The 15,229-nt window shown below is 42.0% G+C and overlaps 1 protein-coding gene across 2 annotated transcripts in view; it reads left to right on the top strand.

Moving 5' to 3' along the window:
* The window catches only part of LOC311611863 (serine/threonine-protein kinase Sgk3), a 103,135-nt gene that overhangs the window by 46,714 nt on the left and 41,192 nt on the right, over positions 1–15,229 (top strand). For both annotated transcript variants that reach the window (XM_084864387.1, XM_084864388.1), the window contains exons 2-3: positions 9,209–9,425; positions 13,762–13,845. In XM_084864387.1, coding sequence (XP_084720513.1) covers positions 9,348–9,425; positions 13,762–13,845 — 162 coding nt within the window. In that variant the 5' untranslated portion in view covers positions 9,209–9,347. The remainder of the gene's footprint in view (positions 1–9,208; positions 9,426–13,761; positions 13,846–15,229) is intronic.

The following is a 15,229-nucleotide window of genomic DNA, read 5'->3' as shown; positions in this document are numbered from 1 at the left end:
TTTCCCATTGGAGGGCCCACGTTAGCCTCACTCACTTATTTTGTACTTGGTTTTGAGTACTTACAGGTATAGTCTAAGTTTATTTTACTGTTCTTGGGGTGAAGCTGCAGTTTGTATTGATAGGAGAGATTTGGTAGGAAAAAACATAATATAAAGGTTTTAATTTTCAAAATGTTAGAACTTGAAGGTAAAATTCTACTATAATTCAAATATGTAATTGGTTATAATTTTTCTCCTGTGGGACATTTTTTCTAATGTGCTAACCAGTAAGGTTTCACTGTCAGAAGAATCTTGAAAGCAAATATTTGCTTTGGCGTAAAGTTTCTGCACTGTATAAGCATCTGTGTTTACCCTGAGTTTTCTTTGTTTTGAAAAAGCCTTTGGTTAAGGGTGTTCTATCAGATAAGATCATTCATACAAATCATAAAAGTCAGAGCACAAACTAATTACATATCCCTAGCACATGATAAGCGTGGTGTCAGTAGCTGTTAAATAAATCTGTATTTTCAGGGAGAATTAATTAAAATACTATAATATATATATAAATAATGGAATTGACCTAGTAAAGAGGGAGAAATGGATGGTTCAGGAGATTGAGAAGGGTGATAAGCCAGAGGTTACTTAGTTGCATACTTTGGCAAACTGGAATTTCCAAGTGTCTCTCTCCACCTGCTTGTTGAATGAAACAAACTAATGTGTGTTGGAGCCTATGAAGTGCAGGGCAATGCATAAGTCACTGTCTCTACACTCCAGTCAGGGAGGTTCTCAACAAGTAAACGGTATGCAGTCCTAGGTGGTTATAAATGCTGAAATGGAAAAAACCAGGATAGTGACAGAAGATGAACTTGGAGAAGGAGCATTTTATTTATTTTTTATTTTTAAATATATTTTATTGATTTTTTTACAGAGAGGAAGGGCCTAGAGAGCTAGAAACATCGATGAGAGAGAAACATCAATCAGCTGCCTCTTGCACACCCCCTACTGGGGATGTGCCTGCAACCAAGGGACATGCCCTTGACCGGAATTGAACCTGGGACCTTTCAGTCCGCAGGCCAACACTCTATCCACTGAGCCAAACCGGTTTTGGCGAGAAGGAGCATTTTAGTTAGGGTGGTCATGAAGACTTGTTGGAGGAAGTGGCATTTATGCAAAGGCCTAGATGCGAAGAGCTGAAGGAAAAGCTTTTAAGGCAGGGGGGACACAGGTTCAAGAGCCCAGCATGGGACGGGGCTCCGTGTCTGTGAGGACTGGGGAGGGGCAGCTCTGACAGGAGTTAGTGGCTCAGAGGGGCCAGAGGCCCTGGTGGAATGCAGCTGGAGGAGGAGGAAGGTAGGCCGTGTAGGTGCTTGTGGTCTGTTAGCAGCCGTTCAGAGTTTGGATTTTATTCTAAGAACAGTGGGAAGCCATGGAAAGAGTTTAAGCCAAGCAGTGAAACGATCAGATTTACAGAGATTAAAAAAATCACTCCACTGTGGGAAGATTGGATGGGTAAGAAGGTTAGGCTGGAAGAAGAGAGGCCAGGTTAGAGGGTCTCCCAAGAGACTCTATAATGTGATGGTGATTTGTTTTTGAGTTGGTGCCTCCTTAAATCTGAGTTCTCCCAACCTTCCGTCAGAACCAGCTTTGCCCTGGGCTTCCTGGGGCTTGTAGGATTTTACCTATAGGACTGTGTGAATTCCCCCTTTGCTTTCCTCTTGCCTCAGCTGATTGCCCATCCACCCATCGTCCCACCCATGGTCACAGTCCTCCGGGAGTCGTCCTGGGGAGTCTGCTGTGTTCTGCCTGGAAGATGCAGTGGGAGTGGGAGTCCCAGTGAAGAAGCGTGGGGAGCCGGGAAGAGGGCAGGCGTTATGGGGATCAGGAACCCAGGATGGTGACCTTGGGAGGTCAAGGACAGAGCAGAGCATTGCTGCGGCACTCACCAGCCCTACCCTGTCAGTTCCCGAATCAGAAGAGGGACATGTTTTCATTGAGTAAAGGAAAGCCCTTCCTTCTTATCCTGGCAGTTTTGATTCAGTTCTCGTATTGGAAAACAAAGGACTGCTACCTCCTCACCGCCCCTTCCTTAAATCTATGGAATCAAGGGGAGCCAGTCTCAGGGAACCAACAGACTCTGGTTGAAGTTCTCAGACACACCTATGGATTGTTGGGTACAGACTATTCGTCTACATTGTACCTCAATATTTTGCACATACATATTTTTTTTAATTTGTGTATCATGTCATCAAGAATCAGGATAGCCCTGGCTAGTTTGATTCAGTGGATAGAGCATTGGCCTGGGGATTGAAAGGTCCTGGATTCGATTCCGGTCAAGGGCACATGCCCAGATTGTGGGCTCCATTCCCAGTCGGGGATGTGTAGGAGGCAGCCAAACAATGATTCTCTCTCATTGATGTTTCTATCTGTCTTTCCCTCTCTCTTCCTCTCTGAAATCAATTAAAAAATATATTTTAAAAAAGAATCAGAATAAATAAAAGGTATCTCAAATAAGAGATGAATAAGTCTAGGAAAAACTAGGACTGCTTTGTGATGACAGAATGAGGGAAAATTCAAACGGGAGTGGGATGGGAATTAGAGGAAGGATATATTAGTAAGAAAAACAGGAAAAGTTATAAATGATTCATCATGTGATGTTTGGTGGGGGGAGGGAGAAGGTTACTCTGTATCTTCCATTGGCACATCCTGTTAGATTTTTTAAATCTGTTCTGCAATTAAGTTAATTTACAATATGACAAAGATATGCTTTTTTTTTTTCTGTTGAAACATTTTGGATGTGTTTGGAGCTAGTATTCTGAGAAGCGGAAAAAAGCAGATACGGATTATTTACTATTACAGTAGCCTTTTAATAATAACAAATTTAAAAAACGGTAGTTTGGGGTCAGAATCTCCTGGGAAAGTACTTTTAATGTAATTTAAAATGAAACCCATCCACTTGTCCTGTTCTCTCCTCAGGAATAATTCTTGTTCCATCCCCAATTCCTCTCTTCATTCTCTGGGTCAGTTCCCAGTTCCCAAACCTGTTCCCATGCCAGGCCCCCTGACATGCCCAGGGTCTGTACATGGTTTTCTTCCGTCTCTTCCTTGAGTGGCCCTGCCAGCTCTCCCCTTTGGGGTTCTTGTACCCAAACCCCCAGCACCAGTCCTGTTCCCCTGCTGAAGAAAACGTGTGACTCTTCCAAGCCTAATTCCTTCCTTTTGGGACAGGCTCGTTCTTAATTTCCCTTCATGCTTTAGTGTGAATCACGCACCAGAGGAACAGAGGGAAAAGAGGCCAGTGCCCCTGACTAGTCAGGGATTGCATGTGTTAAAAATTCTTGAGGCGCCAAAACCAGTTTGGCTCAGTGGATAGAGCATCGGCTTGTGGACTGAAAGGTCCCAGGTTTGATTCCGATCAAGGGCACATACATTGGTTGCAGGCACATTCCCAGTAGGGGGTGTGCAAGAGGCAGCTGATGGATGATTCTCTCTCATCGATGTTTCTAACTCTCTATCCCTCTCTCTTCCTCTCTGTAAAAAAAATCAATAAAATATATATTAAAAAAAAATTCTTGAGGCACACCGGTTGGAAATCGCTGTTTCTGCGAACTAACACCTCACACATCACTTAATCTTCACATCAACTCATGGAGTATCGGTACCCTGGTTTTACAGACGAAGGAACCGAGGTGATGAGACGTACCTCCACATGGTCACACAGCCTTGGCGGCAGCATGCGACCTGAACAGAGCTCTGACCTGAGAGCCTGCCTGGCACACACTGTCCCTCGATTTCTTATGATATCGCCGCATGCACCCCCCAAATCCCCTTTGGAGATACAGAGTGAGGAGAAGGGAGCGCCGAGTGTCCATTGGCAATAGGGTTACAGACTGCAAACCACCCAGAAGGAAAGCAGCATTCCAATCCTGCCAGCACGAGGGGTCAGGTTCGGGCAGCTCTGTGTCAGCAATGGCCCACCGCCCTCTTGAAACGTCAACATTTACCCAAGCACTTGGTTCACAGTGGGTTCTGAATGAATGTCGGTCCCATCACAAGCACAATCATGGGCTACGTTAAAAATGACAGTAGCCAACACAATAGCTGTTGGTATGAATGGGTCAAAATTATACCTTTTTTTTTTTTTTTTGTCATGGTGGCAAAAAATAAATTTTTGGTGTGCCACAGAGTTTTAGTAATTAGTTTATGTGTGCTGTGAGATGAAAAAGCTTGAAATCGCCTGGCATGAGTGTTCAATAAGTGTTCGTTTCTCGACTGTAACACCGTTGACATTCTGGACCAGATGATTTTCTGTTGTGGGGGCTGTCCTGTGCACTGTAGGATGTCTAGCATTCTCCATGGCCTGTGGCCAATGGCAGTCCTCCCAGTTGTGGCAACCAAAAATGTCTCCAGACATGGCCAGATGTCCCTCTGAGGAGAACTACTACAGTGGTGCCTCGCATAAAGAACGCCTCGCACAGCGAACTTTGGACAGGTTTTTCATGAAACCATCGGCCAAAAAGCAGAAAATGGATGAAGATGTGCAAGATTCGGTAGACTCTACTTAGTCTGTCTTAAAATTAAAAAAATGTGTGTGTTTTTTTAAAAAAATTATGTTTTTAGATGTATCTAAATAAAAATAATAACAAAAAATTTATCTTTTTTATGTCATCTTAGCATATTTTATGCTACAGAACGAATTATTTTTTTTAACATGTATTGTTATGGGAAAACACGTTTCACATAACGAACTTTTCGCATAACAAACTTGCTCCTGGAACGAATTAAGTTCGTTGTGTGAGGCACCACTGTATTCCATTACCCTTGCAAATCGATGCCCCTCCTAAGATCCGCTGGCCTTTGAAAGCTCTGTGCCCATCAGACCCACTTCTATGTCTTTTGGGGCTTGTCTGAGTTGATTCGCTAGCTGGATGTTAGAGTTAGTTCTTCCATGCTGGGTGAGTGCCTCACCTTGGTCCCCTCCGAGGCCTGGGACCTGCTCCTCGGCAAGCCGACTGCCCCCCGGGAGCCAGCCTGCAGGATCCTCTCGTGACTCCCCAGCGGAGTGAAGGCGGATGCTTCGCGTGAGTCTCCTTTGGAAAGCCTGACCTCCCTCTGAACCCCCACCAAAGCTCCAGCGTTTAATCCCACGTGAACGACATACCTCCTTGTCCCATTTTTTTCTTAGCTGCGGGGGTTCTTCTATCAGCCCTCTCCCCAGTCTGTTTTATTTGGCTCCCTGGCCATTCGATGATTTTGTCTAATTTAAACGGCTTCGGTTTTATAGAATAATCATACACTAAATGTACAGTAATAACAGGGTTGCTTTTTTCACAACGTAAGTTGTAACCGCTGGAAAACAAGTTTATGAACCTCCTTCACGGCTTCCCAGAGGACTCTTTAGAGGCAGGGTGGCACCATGGGGAAAGGTCCCAAACGCTGACCACCTGGGCCCTCATTCTCTCCCCACCGCCTGGGGCAGGCAGTGTCCTCTCTTTGTGCTTCTGTTTCTCCTCGGTTTCCTCTCAGTGGGTAGGCTGTTGTGAGCAGCAACCCGATTAAGGCACCACAAAGCACAGGCTTGGCTTCTAAGAAGCTTAGCCACTAAGTATTAAACATTGCGAGGTTGCCAGTTTGATTAAGCTTGCAGGAGAGAGAAAATTTGCTGAAGGAGAGGCATGTGCAGTGCAGCAAACAAGCCCACAGAGGTTTGGGAGTCGGACAGATTTGGATTTGAATCCTCACTCTACTGCCTGTCAGCTGGATCCTGGCCTGGATAGGTGATTTTGTCTTTCTACATTTTTCCAGACGAAGATGGGTGTTCTGACTAGCGGACCATGTTTTTGGGTCTCCAGGGGTTAGCATCAGTTCAGAGCTAGTGCCCAGTGACTCTCGGAAGGATTATGAATTTTCCATTTCCCAGTGGATGGTCACTTGTGTGAATGGATGCGGGTCTCTCTTGAAGGAGGTCTGGAGAAAGATTGATGGGATACATTGTGGCCCTGTATAGGGTCACAGTGATCTTATATATAGTCTAACATTCCCCTGTCTAACATCCTTTTATTTTTTTATTTTTTTTAAATATATTTTATTGATTTTGTACAGAGAGGAAGGGAGAGAGATAGAGAGTTAGAAACATCGATGAGAGAGAGTCATCGATCAGCTGCCTCTTGTACACCCCCTACTGGGGATATGCCCGCAACCAAGGTACATGCCCTTGACCGGAATCGAACCCAGGACCCTTTGGTCCCCAAGCCGATGCTCTATCCATTGAGCCAAACCGGTCTCGGCTCTAACATCCTTTAAAAAAAAAAAAATATATATATATATATATATATATATATATATATATATATATATATTTTTTTTTTTTTTTTTTTTTTTTTTTTTTTTTTTTTTTTTACAGAGAGGGATAGAAAGCTAGAAACAACAATGAGAGAAGATCATCGATCAGCTGCCTCCTGCACACCCCCTACCGGGGATGTGCCCGCAACCAATGTACATGCCCTTGACCGGAATCGAACTTGGGACCTTTTGGTCCTCAGACCGACGCTCTATCCACTGAGCCAAACCGGTTTCGGCTCTCCTGTCTAACATCCTTTGAATGTTCTTCCATATGTGCTTCTCAGACTCCTGCTGGTAAAAATTTTTGAGATTCTGCAAACTTCCTATGTAATAAAAAGCCTAATATGCAAATTGTTCCCTCCACCAGGAGTTTGATCAGGAGTTTGACCAGGGGGAAGGGAGGGTTAATCCCCCCCACCCCCCTGCAGCAGTGGCGGGGGCGGCAGGCGGCTGGGGGGCAGGGGCTCCCTGGCTGGCAGCCCGCAGCCGCTAGGGAGCCTACCTGTGCACGAATTTCGTGCACCGGGCCTCTGGTTTTAGTATAGGGGCAGTCTCCTTTCAGAGTAGGCTCTGAACTTCTTTCTAAGTTCTCTTGGGCTCTAACTACCGTTTTGAGGCCATGAGTGAGGGGTGACGGGAAGAGTTGGCAGTCCCGTGCGAAACAACTTGGAAGGGTTCGTGCAGGCAGGGTTTGGGAGGCTGGGACTCCGGAGAGAGGTGTAGGTCTCCGCTTTCAGTGGGGACGGATGTTCAGCTCAATGTGGAGTTCGACATTCTTACCCTCATTGTGTTTGCCCACACGCCTGCATCTGTGATTCAGGATCATTTTCCTTCCCAGCCAGTGCCCATGTGTCAGCATGAGAGACTTTGCAGGGTTGCATGTTTAATTGGCTCTGCAACACTTAACCATCGAACTCTGGGCTTGATCCTATTCCTATCAGCAGCTCTAAGACAAATCAAATCAAATCAAATCAAATCAAATAATAAAATAAAATAAAATATAATAAAATAAAATAATAAAATAAAATAAATAAAATAAAATAAAATAAATAAATAAAATAAAATAAATTAAAAAAAAATTTTAAAAATAAAATAAAAATAAAATAAATAAAATAAATAAATAAAATAAAATAATAAAATAAAATAATATAAAATAAAATAAAATAAAATAATAAAATAAAATAAATAAAATAAAATAAAATAATAAAATAAATAAAATAAAATATCTAAAAGCCGTAGATTTCCCACCCACCTGTTTGGGAATTCATGACTTTCAATTTGCCGTCTTTGTGCATATTCTCAAAGACAACCGGAAGCAGCCCAGCCCAGGTCCCAGGCTTTGAAATAGCATTTCCATCATCCACGTGGCCTTCCAGCTCCTTGCCCACCGCCTATATTCCGTCCTGTGGCACCGTGGGAGGCAGTTTGATGCCATCTCTGTGTGCCCAGTGACTAGTTCCCCCCCTCCTCCTTCCACAGGAAGGTGATCAGGGCATTCATCAAACATGCATCCCATTTTTGAGGGTCTGTTTCCTGGGGTCATTCTTGGTCCCAATTACTGCATCAGACACATGACACTCAAAAGTAACAGAAGGAGTTACAGAGTGCTCTAATTTAGGCAAATGCTGCTTTTATGGGGTTATAGGGTGACCTAACTCAGACAGATGTGCACTCGAGGCTTAGGAGGGGGCTAGTGACATTTCCGTGTTTTCTAACAACAAATTTAACTCCGTATAAATCCTCCTGACTGCATTTCCAGCAGCAAATCCAACAAAATAGGGGTTTGTGTGTGTGTGTGTGTGTGTGTTTAATTTTTTGGCTTTTTTTTTTTTGTTGTTAATCCTCACCCCATGATATTTTTGCATTGATTTTTAGAGAGAGTGGAGGAGAGGGGGAGAGACAGAGAGAAACATCGATCGGTTGCCTCCTGCATGGGCCCTGACTGGGTGAGCCTGCAGCCGAGGTGCATGCCCTTGACCAGAATCAAACCCGGGACCCTTCTTCAGTTGTGGGCTGATGCGCTATCCACTGAGCCTCAAACCGGCTAGGGCCCAAGGAGGTTTTGAGCGATCTTAAAGGAGGCCCCTTCTAATCAGTTCAAGTTCACTATACCTTGAATATTCAATGCCTGCAGATAGATACTTGAAATCATTACTTGAATGTAATTTATTGACAATGATCAGATCTGTCAGAGTGACTTCCTGAAATTAATCACGGAGAGAGACTGGCAGACTAACCCTTTAAAAAGTATTATTTCTTGTCAGTGGTGAGTCCGGGCTGTGTGTAGCAAAGGTGATATCAGTGTGACATCTTGAGCCTTTTGTCCATCGGTGGAATGATAATATTAATATAATTGTGTGTTTTTCTGAATTAAGTTCTATTGTAATATCTCTGATCAGTGGTCCAGTGCATCAGAATGATCCACACCTGTTGTCACGTCTCTGGAGCCAAACAGCCGGGGTTCAAATACTGGACCCAAGAGTTATTTAACCTCTCTGTGTCTCAGTTGTCTCGTTTGTAAAATGGGCATAAATGGTTACCTACTAAATAGGATCCCACTCGGAAGCAAGCTCCACCTGTTTGACCTGATGCAAAAACTCTGAAAACCATCCCTGGAAAAACCCTGCTTTGAATCCATCCAACCAGGGATCTTTTGGGTGCGAGGTAGACCTTAGTCCGCGTGAACTGTAGTATAGGAGCTCCCGGAATTTCTCAGCCGCAAGGAAGGTGGATGGGATGCACATGTCTGATTGTGGTTTTAACTCTTGAAATGGACGTAAACAGAAATTAAATCTCTTAACCTGACTGAGACTTGCGATCAAATTAGTAAATGAATGGTACTTGAAAAATTGTCTGGCTAATCGGTTTGCTTGTTTTTCTGTTGGTTAAGGTTGCATGATGGAATGTGAACATCACCTCAAGAGGTTCCATGTTTTGGAGTAGCTGATTGCGTTTGTCCTCTGCTGACCGTTTCTTCGGACTCATTTTCCGGGGTCCTTTTGAGGCCCAAACCCCAGAGGCCTTATACCATGGACTGCAAGGAGAGCTGCCCCAGTGTCAGCATCCCCAGCTCTGATGAGCACAGAGAGAAGAAGAAGAGGTTCACTGTAAGTAGACGGGGCACAGCCTATGGGGAAAACTGGATACAAAGAGTGTTTCCACTTGCGCTTTTGTTCTTTCTTAACCTAGAATGTCCTTTCCCTATGCCCACAAATCCAGATTTTACGTCAAATCTTCCCAGCGCTGTATTCCAGGAGGGGGGTGTGCATTGATGTTTCCATTTCTCTCTCCCTCTCTATGCCTCTCTGAAATCAATAAAAATAGTTTAAAAAAAAAAAAGAAGAAGAAACACTGAATATTTTTTGAAGAACAAATATTATTGGAGAACGGTTACTTTCCTAATTAGTGTCATGAAACATATAATACTGTATTTCGTTCTGTTAGTTCTGTTAGTATTTATAGAGATTTATTATTCTCCTCCTCATGGGGGAAAAAAATGTCATTTATCTTATCTACAACTGATCTGGTCTTCCTCATAAACCCCTACCCACTGAGTGGTCTGGAGGCATTCATTTAACCCAATTCTGTTTGAGCTAAAATTTAAGCAGTTATTTTAAGTAAAGTGTCCAGGCTGTCTCCATTCTGCTCACTCTCTTACTGAACACACACTCCTCCACCTCGGCATCATGGTTTATGGGACGAGCAGGGTCCCTTTCACTGTGTTTGTTGAGTTGATGACTGCCTCAGGGTATTGGTGGCCTGAGTGAAGGCTCTTCCATTGTTGTCATCCTTCTAGATCTTCGCCACTCTACGTGTGGAGTGACTGGTTTGGCAAACACCCGGCTATGCTTGACTTGACCCAGCCCTGGGCATTTCGGTGGCATCCATTGCTGGCATCTGTAGTTGATGAACTGACTTGTCTGTTCTTCGGTTGGGTTGGCCAGATCGTGGGACTCACTGCTTCCTCTTGGCTCTCGAAGGCTATAGAGTACACTGAGGCTCTGGCCTGCCCTTTGCCTGCTCTTGAATCAAGTGATCTACCCCAGCCTCTGACCTGCTAAAGATGCCCTGTGACAAGCGACTTTCAACTCAATCCATTTCACATGGGAGTTGAGGAAAGCTGAGGAGTTAAACTCTTTGACCATTTCCCTCTGCCTTCTTAAATAAGTGGGGCTAGGGGACCCTCCCCCCCCCCCCCATGGTGGTTTTCTCTCAAAATCCCAGATAAGGAGCTAGAAACAGCCCCTCTACCCTCTAGGCTCCCTTCCTTAACACCTCCACACTCTGCACCGAAGCCCAGGGCTGAGATACTATTATAATGTGTGCCTGACCATGAGCTCCCCCTCAGTCTCTGTGTGGTAGTAATATCTTAACAAGCAGTGTGCATTTATTCCACATTTGTATAAGCAACATTTAGAAGTAATACATGGATGGTAAAAAGAGGTCGGTGTGCTTTGGATGAAATAGTGAAATGTGTGCAGGTTTTCCTTCCTTTCCCATCCTTACTTTTACCTTTAGGCCATTCTCTCCTTCGAGGGCATAACCTCTTGCCAAGTTTGAGGGAAGTTCATGCTTAGCAAATATTGTCAGTAGGTTATCTCAGGTATCCTCCTATTTTTCACGGTCGAGGTAATTCTCATACGCCTTTTATATAGCTCTACACTGTGAAGCTTCTAACAGAATTGCATCCTAGGATGTCTTGACTTAAACCAAGTCTAAATTATACTTTCATTTATCTACTCAATCAATTGTCATTGAGTTTCTTTGTTATGCCAAACACTGTTCTAGGCACTGGGGTATAGCAGGTAGCAAAAATGACGCAGCCCTTGTTCTCAAGGAACTTACATTCTATGGTGGGGCAAGACAGACAATCAGGAAATATTTTTAAAATTAAGTAAGATCATTTCATATTGTAATAGATATTATACTGCTTTCTGTGAAATCTTGTGATTTTTTTGGTAAATTAAAGTATTTTTTTTTAATTTGAAGTTTTTGTTGTCTATTGATTTTTAAAAATATATATATATTTTATTGATTTTCCACAGAGAGAAAGGGAGAGGGATAGAGAGCTAGAAATGCCAATGAGAAACATCGACCAGCCGCCTCCTGCACACCCCCTACTGGGGATGTGCCCACAACCAATGTACATGCCCTTGACCGGAATCGAATCCGGGACCCTTCAGGCCACAGACCGATGCTCTATCCACTGAGCCAAACCAGTTTCGGTTTATTGATTTTTAAAATTAGAACTTAATAAATCTTTGTTAATAAATCCTACTGCTAATTAACAATTCACAGGGCTTTATCTCAGCTCCTGTAAATATATCTGTAGCAGAACTGCTTCAGCCTGGAAGCCAGCCTTGGGTTCTAGTTTGGCTGTACTGGGGTAGTGATGGGAAGCTGCTTACAACACCAGGAATTGGCACAAGTAATTCAAGAAGCTTGACATTGGAGAAACCCAAGTTTCCGATCCTCTTGTAGCAGTCCTGCACTGGGCCTGTTCAATCCTGAATGATGTATGAGGTGAATATGTAGTCTCGTCTTAGAAGCACGCCTCACCTTCACTGGCACCTTGACCAGGTTCTTGACCCTCTACTTCTGCACACTCTCCATGTGAGCAGTGTCATCTTTCTTTTAAATTTTTTTTAATTTTATTGATTTTTTACAGAGAGGAAGAGAGAGGGATAGAGAATTAGAAACATCGATGAGAGAGAATCATCGATCAGTTGCCACTTGCACACCCCACACTGGGGATGTACCTGCAACCAAGGTACATGCCCTTGACCGGAATCGAACCCGGGACCTTTCAATTTGCAGGCCGACGCTCCATCCATTGAGCCAAACCGGTTTTGGCAAGCAGTGTCATCTTGCAAACAATTCTGACATCTTACAGCCAATAGCTTCCTCTAAGACAGCGTGACACCTTGGTTAGGACCAGAAGGGCCATATCACCACCCTATGGCTCTGGAGGGTGCTCTTTTCTGTCAGTCTAGATCAGGGGTGGGGAACGTCCAGACTGCAGGCCGTATAAGCTCCTCAAAATCGTTCGGCCTAACCTTGCCAAGGCATTCGGGGCGAGTTAATTAAATGTTTGACTAAATACAGCAGGCTAATTTCTAAGTTGGTAATTTCATATGGCCTGCAAATGATGTTATAAATATCCAGATGGCCGTTGGCAGAAAAAAGGTTCCCCACCCCTGCTCTAGGTGGTTCATCCCTTAGGTGTCTGATACTAGCGACTGTTTCACTTTCCAGGTGAACACTTAACCCCTCCCACTGTTGGCCGGTTAGTGTGATTATATCTTTAAGCGATACTACAGAATTCGTATAGTATAATCACATACATCAGGGAGTTCCTTTCCTCACAGTATCATCCAACTATGAACTTGTGAGTATAGCTTGCCAGTCTTTCTTAGGAAAGGATAGTTTATATGTGTCTACCCATCTTCCAAAATTAACCTGGTTTACTTTAACTCATCTAACAGATTGTATTATAAACCCCAAAGCAGCTCATATCTCTTTCCCCTAGTCTTAACGCTGTAAAATGATGAGATTGGTAACACAAGCCATCTATCAGCGAGTCTTTTCTCATAAACCCGGACTCCTGATATTTTTCCTCTTGAAATGATATAATATTTTGGGGTCCCAAACAGTTTTCCTTACATTGGTATGTTAAATTACAATCTGAGAGTATCCATGGGATGAATTGTGAGAGTTGATTCTATAATTTAACTGTTGACGATTTGATACTGATTCTGACGCACCGTGGGCGTTAGAAGATTTAGATCTTAGTCTCACAAGTCTGTGTACTTGGGCAAGTTGTGTAACTTCTTTTGGCCATCATTTACTCATCTGTATAGTGGGGGCAGGTGTTAATATTTGTTCTGCTTACTGCATAGCGTTGTTGACTATGATTGTATGCAGTTACGTATATATGAAAATACTAAGGTAGTAGGAGGAAATCAGAGGATAAATTCTTAGTTTGAAAACTATCATGTAAAAGATGACCTGGGAGAAGGAGAGCTAAGAACTGAGTATTTCCTATGTGCCAGGCATCACTTTTGAAAATACTTCATAGTTTCAGTACATGACTAGCTGGAGAAGAATAGAGAGTATCTTCAGTTGAATCTATAATGTCTTATTCTTGGCAGGAAAATCTGAAACAAGAAAGGCAAAATAGAATTCATCTAAATAATGAGTACTCAGTATTCACTGTGCTATTCTTTGAAAATTATAGACCTATTTCATAGCATTTAAAAAATATAGGTCACCTTTCAACAAGATAAAGTATTTCAGTTGGTATGGGTTTGTGTATCTTGGAGAATCATATATAAACATTTATGTATAATATTAGTTTCATGAGTATGAAAACATTCACATATTTAAATAGTTAATTTTTTTGCAATCAAATACGTTGTTTTTATTATTTTTTTGTTTTCACAGGTTTATAAAGTTCTAGTCTCAGTGGGCAGGAGTGAGTGGTTTGTCTTCAGAAGATATGCAGAATTTGATAAGCTTTACAATACGGTAAGTAATGGTCAGTTTACGAGGTTTTTATTTAAAACACCTGAGAAAACTCAAGAATAAGAGATTTTACTTGAGTGATTAAATAATATTCAGATATATCAGAGAAGCGGAAAAGAGTAAGAGATTTTTCAAAAGCATTCTAACTTTGGAATTCTTACACAAAAGGATGGAGAGGGTACCATTGACAAGTTCCAAATAAAGTATTGAAAGTATGGAAACCAGATGTACAACTTAAAATATATTTTAATGTTATAGGATATTAGAAATAAATCCTTTACATCTACCTCTCTAATAATTGCTAATCATCATGGTATTTCTGGTTAAATTTATTGTGCTTTTTTTTGTTACTTAGTTTTTCTTTAATGCATATGCAACTGAAACTTACTGTATATAGTTTTAATATTGCTTAGTCAATATTTAACATATTAAGGCAGTCTTTTTTTTTTTTTTTACTCGAAGTGAAGTCACATTTTTTAAACAGACTAAAAGCCGGAAGAGTATATACATGAGAATATTCTTCTGTAATCTTTTTCAGTGATTAAAAAAAAAAGTTTATATTAGAGGCTGGGTGAAGGTTGAATTGCTAGTTCTATTTGAAATTCTTGGATACCATAATGTACATGACTAGCTTTTTTTACATCTGCCTATCAGGATAGCTGGGTTACACTCAGGTAAAAATAGCATGATGGTAACAACACCCATACACACTTGCACAGAGAGTTTATATGAATTGAGATGAGACCAGATTTTGTTCAGTGAGCTACTAATTTGAGATTTCTTTACGTATTTTGCTTAAAAGATCACATAGGCCAGATTTAACTTCTAAACATGTCTCCTTTTGTAGAACTATAGGGGATGTCATCCAAAAACTGACCAGTAAGGAGTCTGCATGAGTTCAAAGCTTAGCATCCTTGGGATGGTTTCTTTTTAAATATCTGGTGATTAATTGGGTGGGTTATCTTTATTTGAGTATCTTTTAGGGTAAACGTAAAGTAGGAATGTTTCTTTTGGGCATTTCCCCAACATGATCATGTTCTTTCTCTTTTTCCATCAAACATCCCATTTCAAGTATTTTTGTAGACAATTTTCTCAGCATGTAGTTGAGGTTTTATTATCCATCTTCCTCATTTTTCCTGTATTTCTCCTTTTTTGTTCTGTTTTTTTCTTCTTCTCGTTTCCTCGTTTTCTGTGTCTGCCTTTCTCATTTTATATAACCCCTTTCAATTCTGCCTCCTGGGGGGAGGGGGAAAGACAAAATACCATTAGGGGAATGGTATTAGTTGTATTCTTTCAAACTACAGGAGTGAGTTTAAACTAAGCCTTATTTCCCTAAGTTTGAAAATACAAATTCTTATGGTTCTCTTACAGTAAAAGACAAAAATAT

Source organism: Pipistrellus hanaki, assembly GCF_964339955.1.
Source record: "Pipistrellus hanaki genome assembly, chromosome: 17".
NCBI lineage: Eukaryota > Metazoa > Chordata > Mammalia > Chiroptera > Vespertilionidae > Pipistrellus > Pipistrellus hanaki.
The sequence above is the reverse complement of the archived record's forward strand: the minus strand, read 5'-3'. Positions and strand labels throughout refer to the sequence as shown.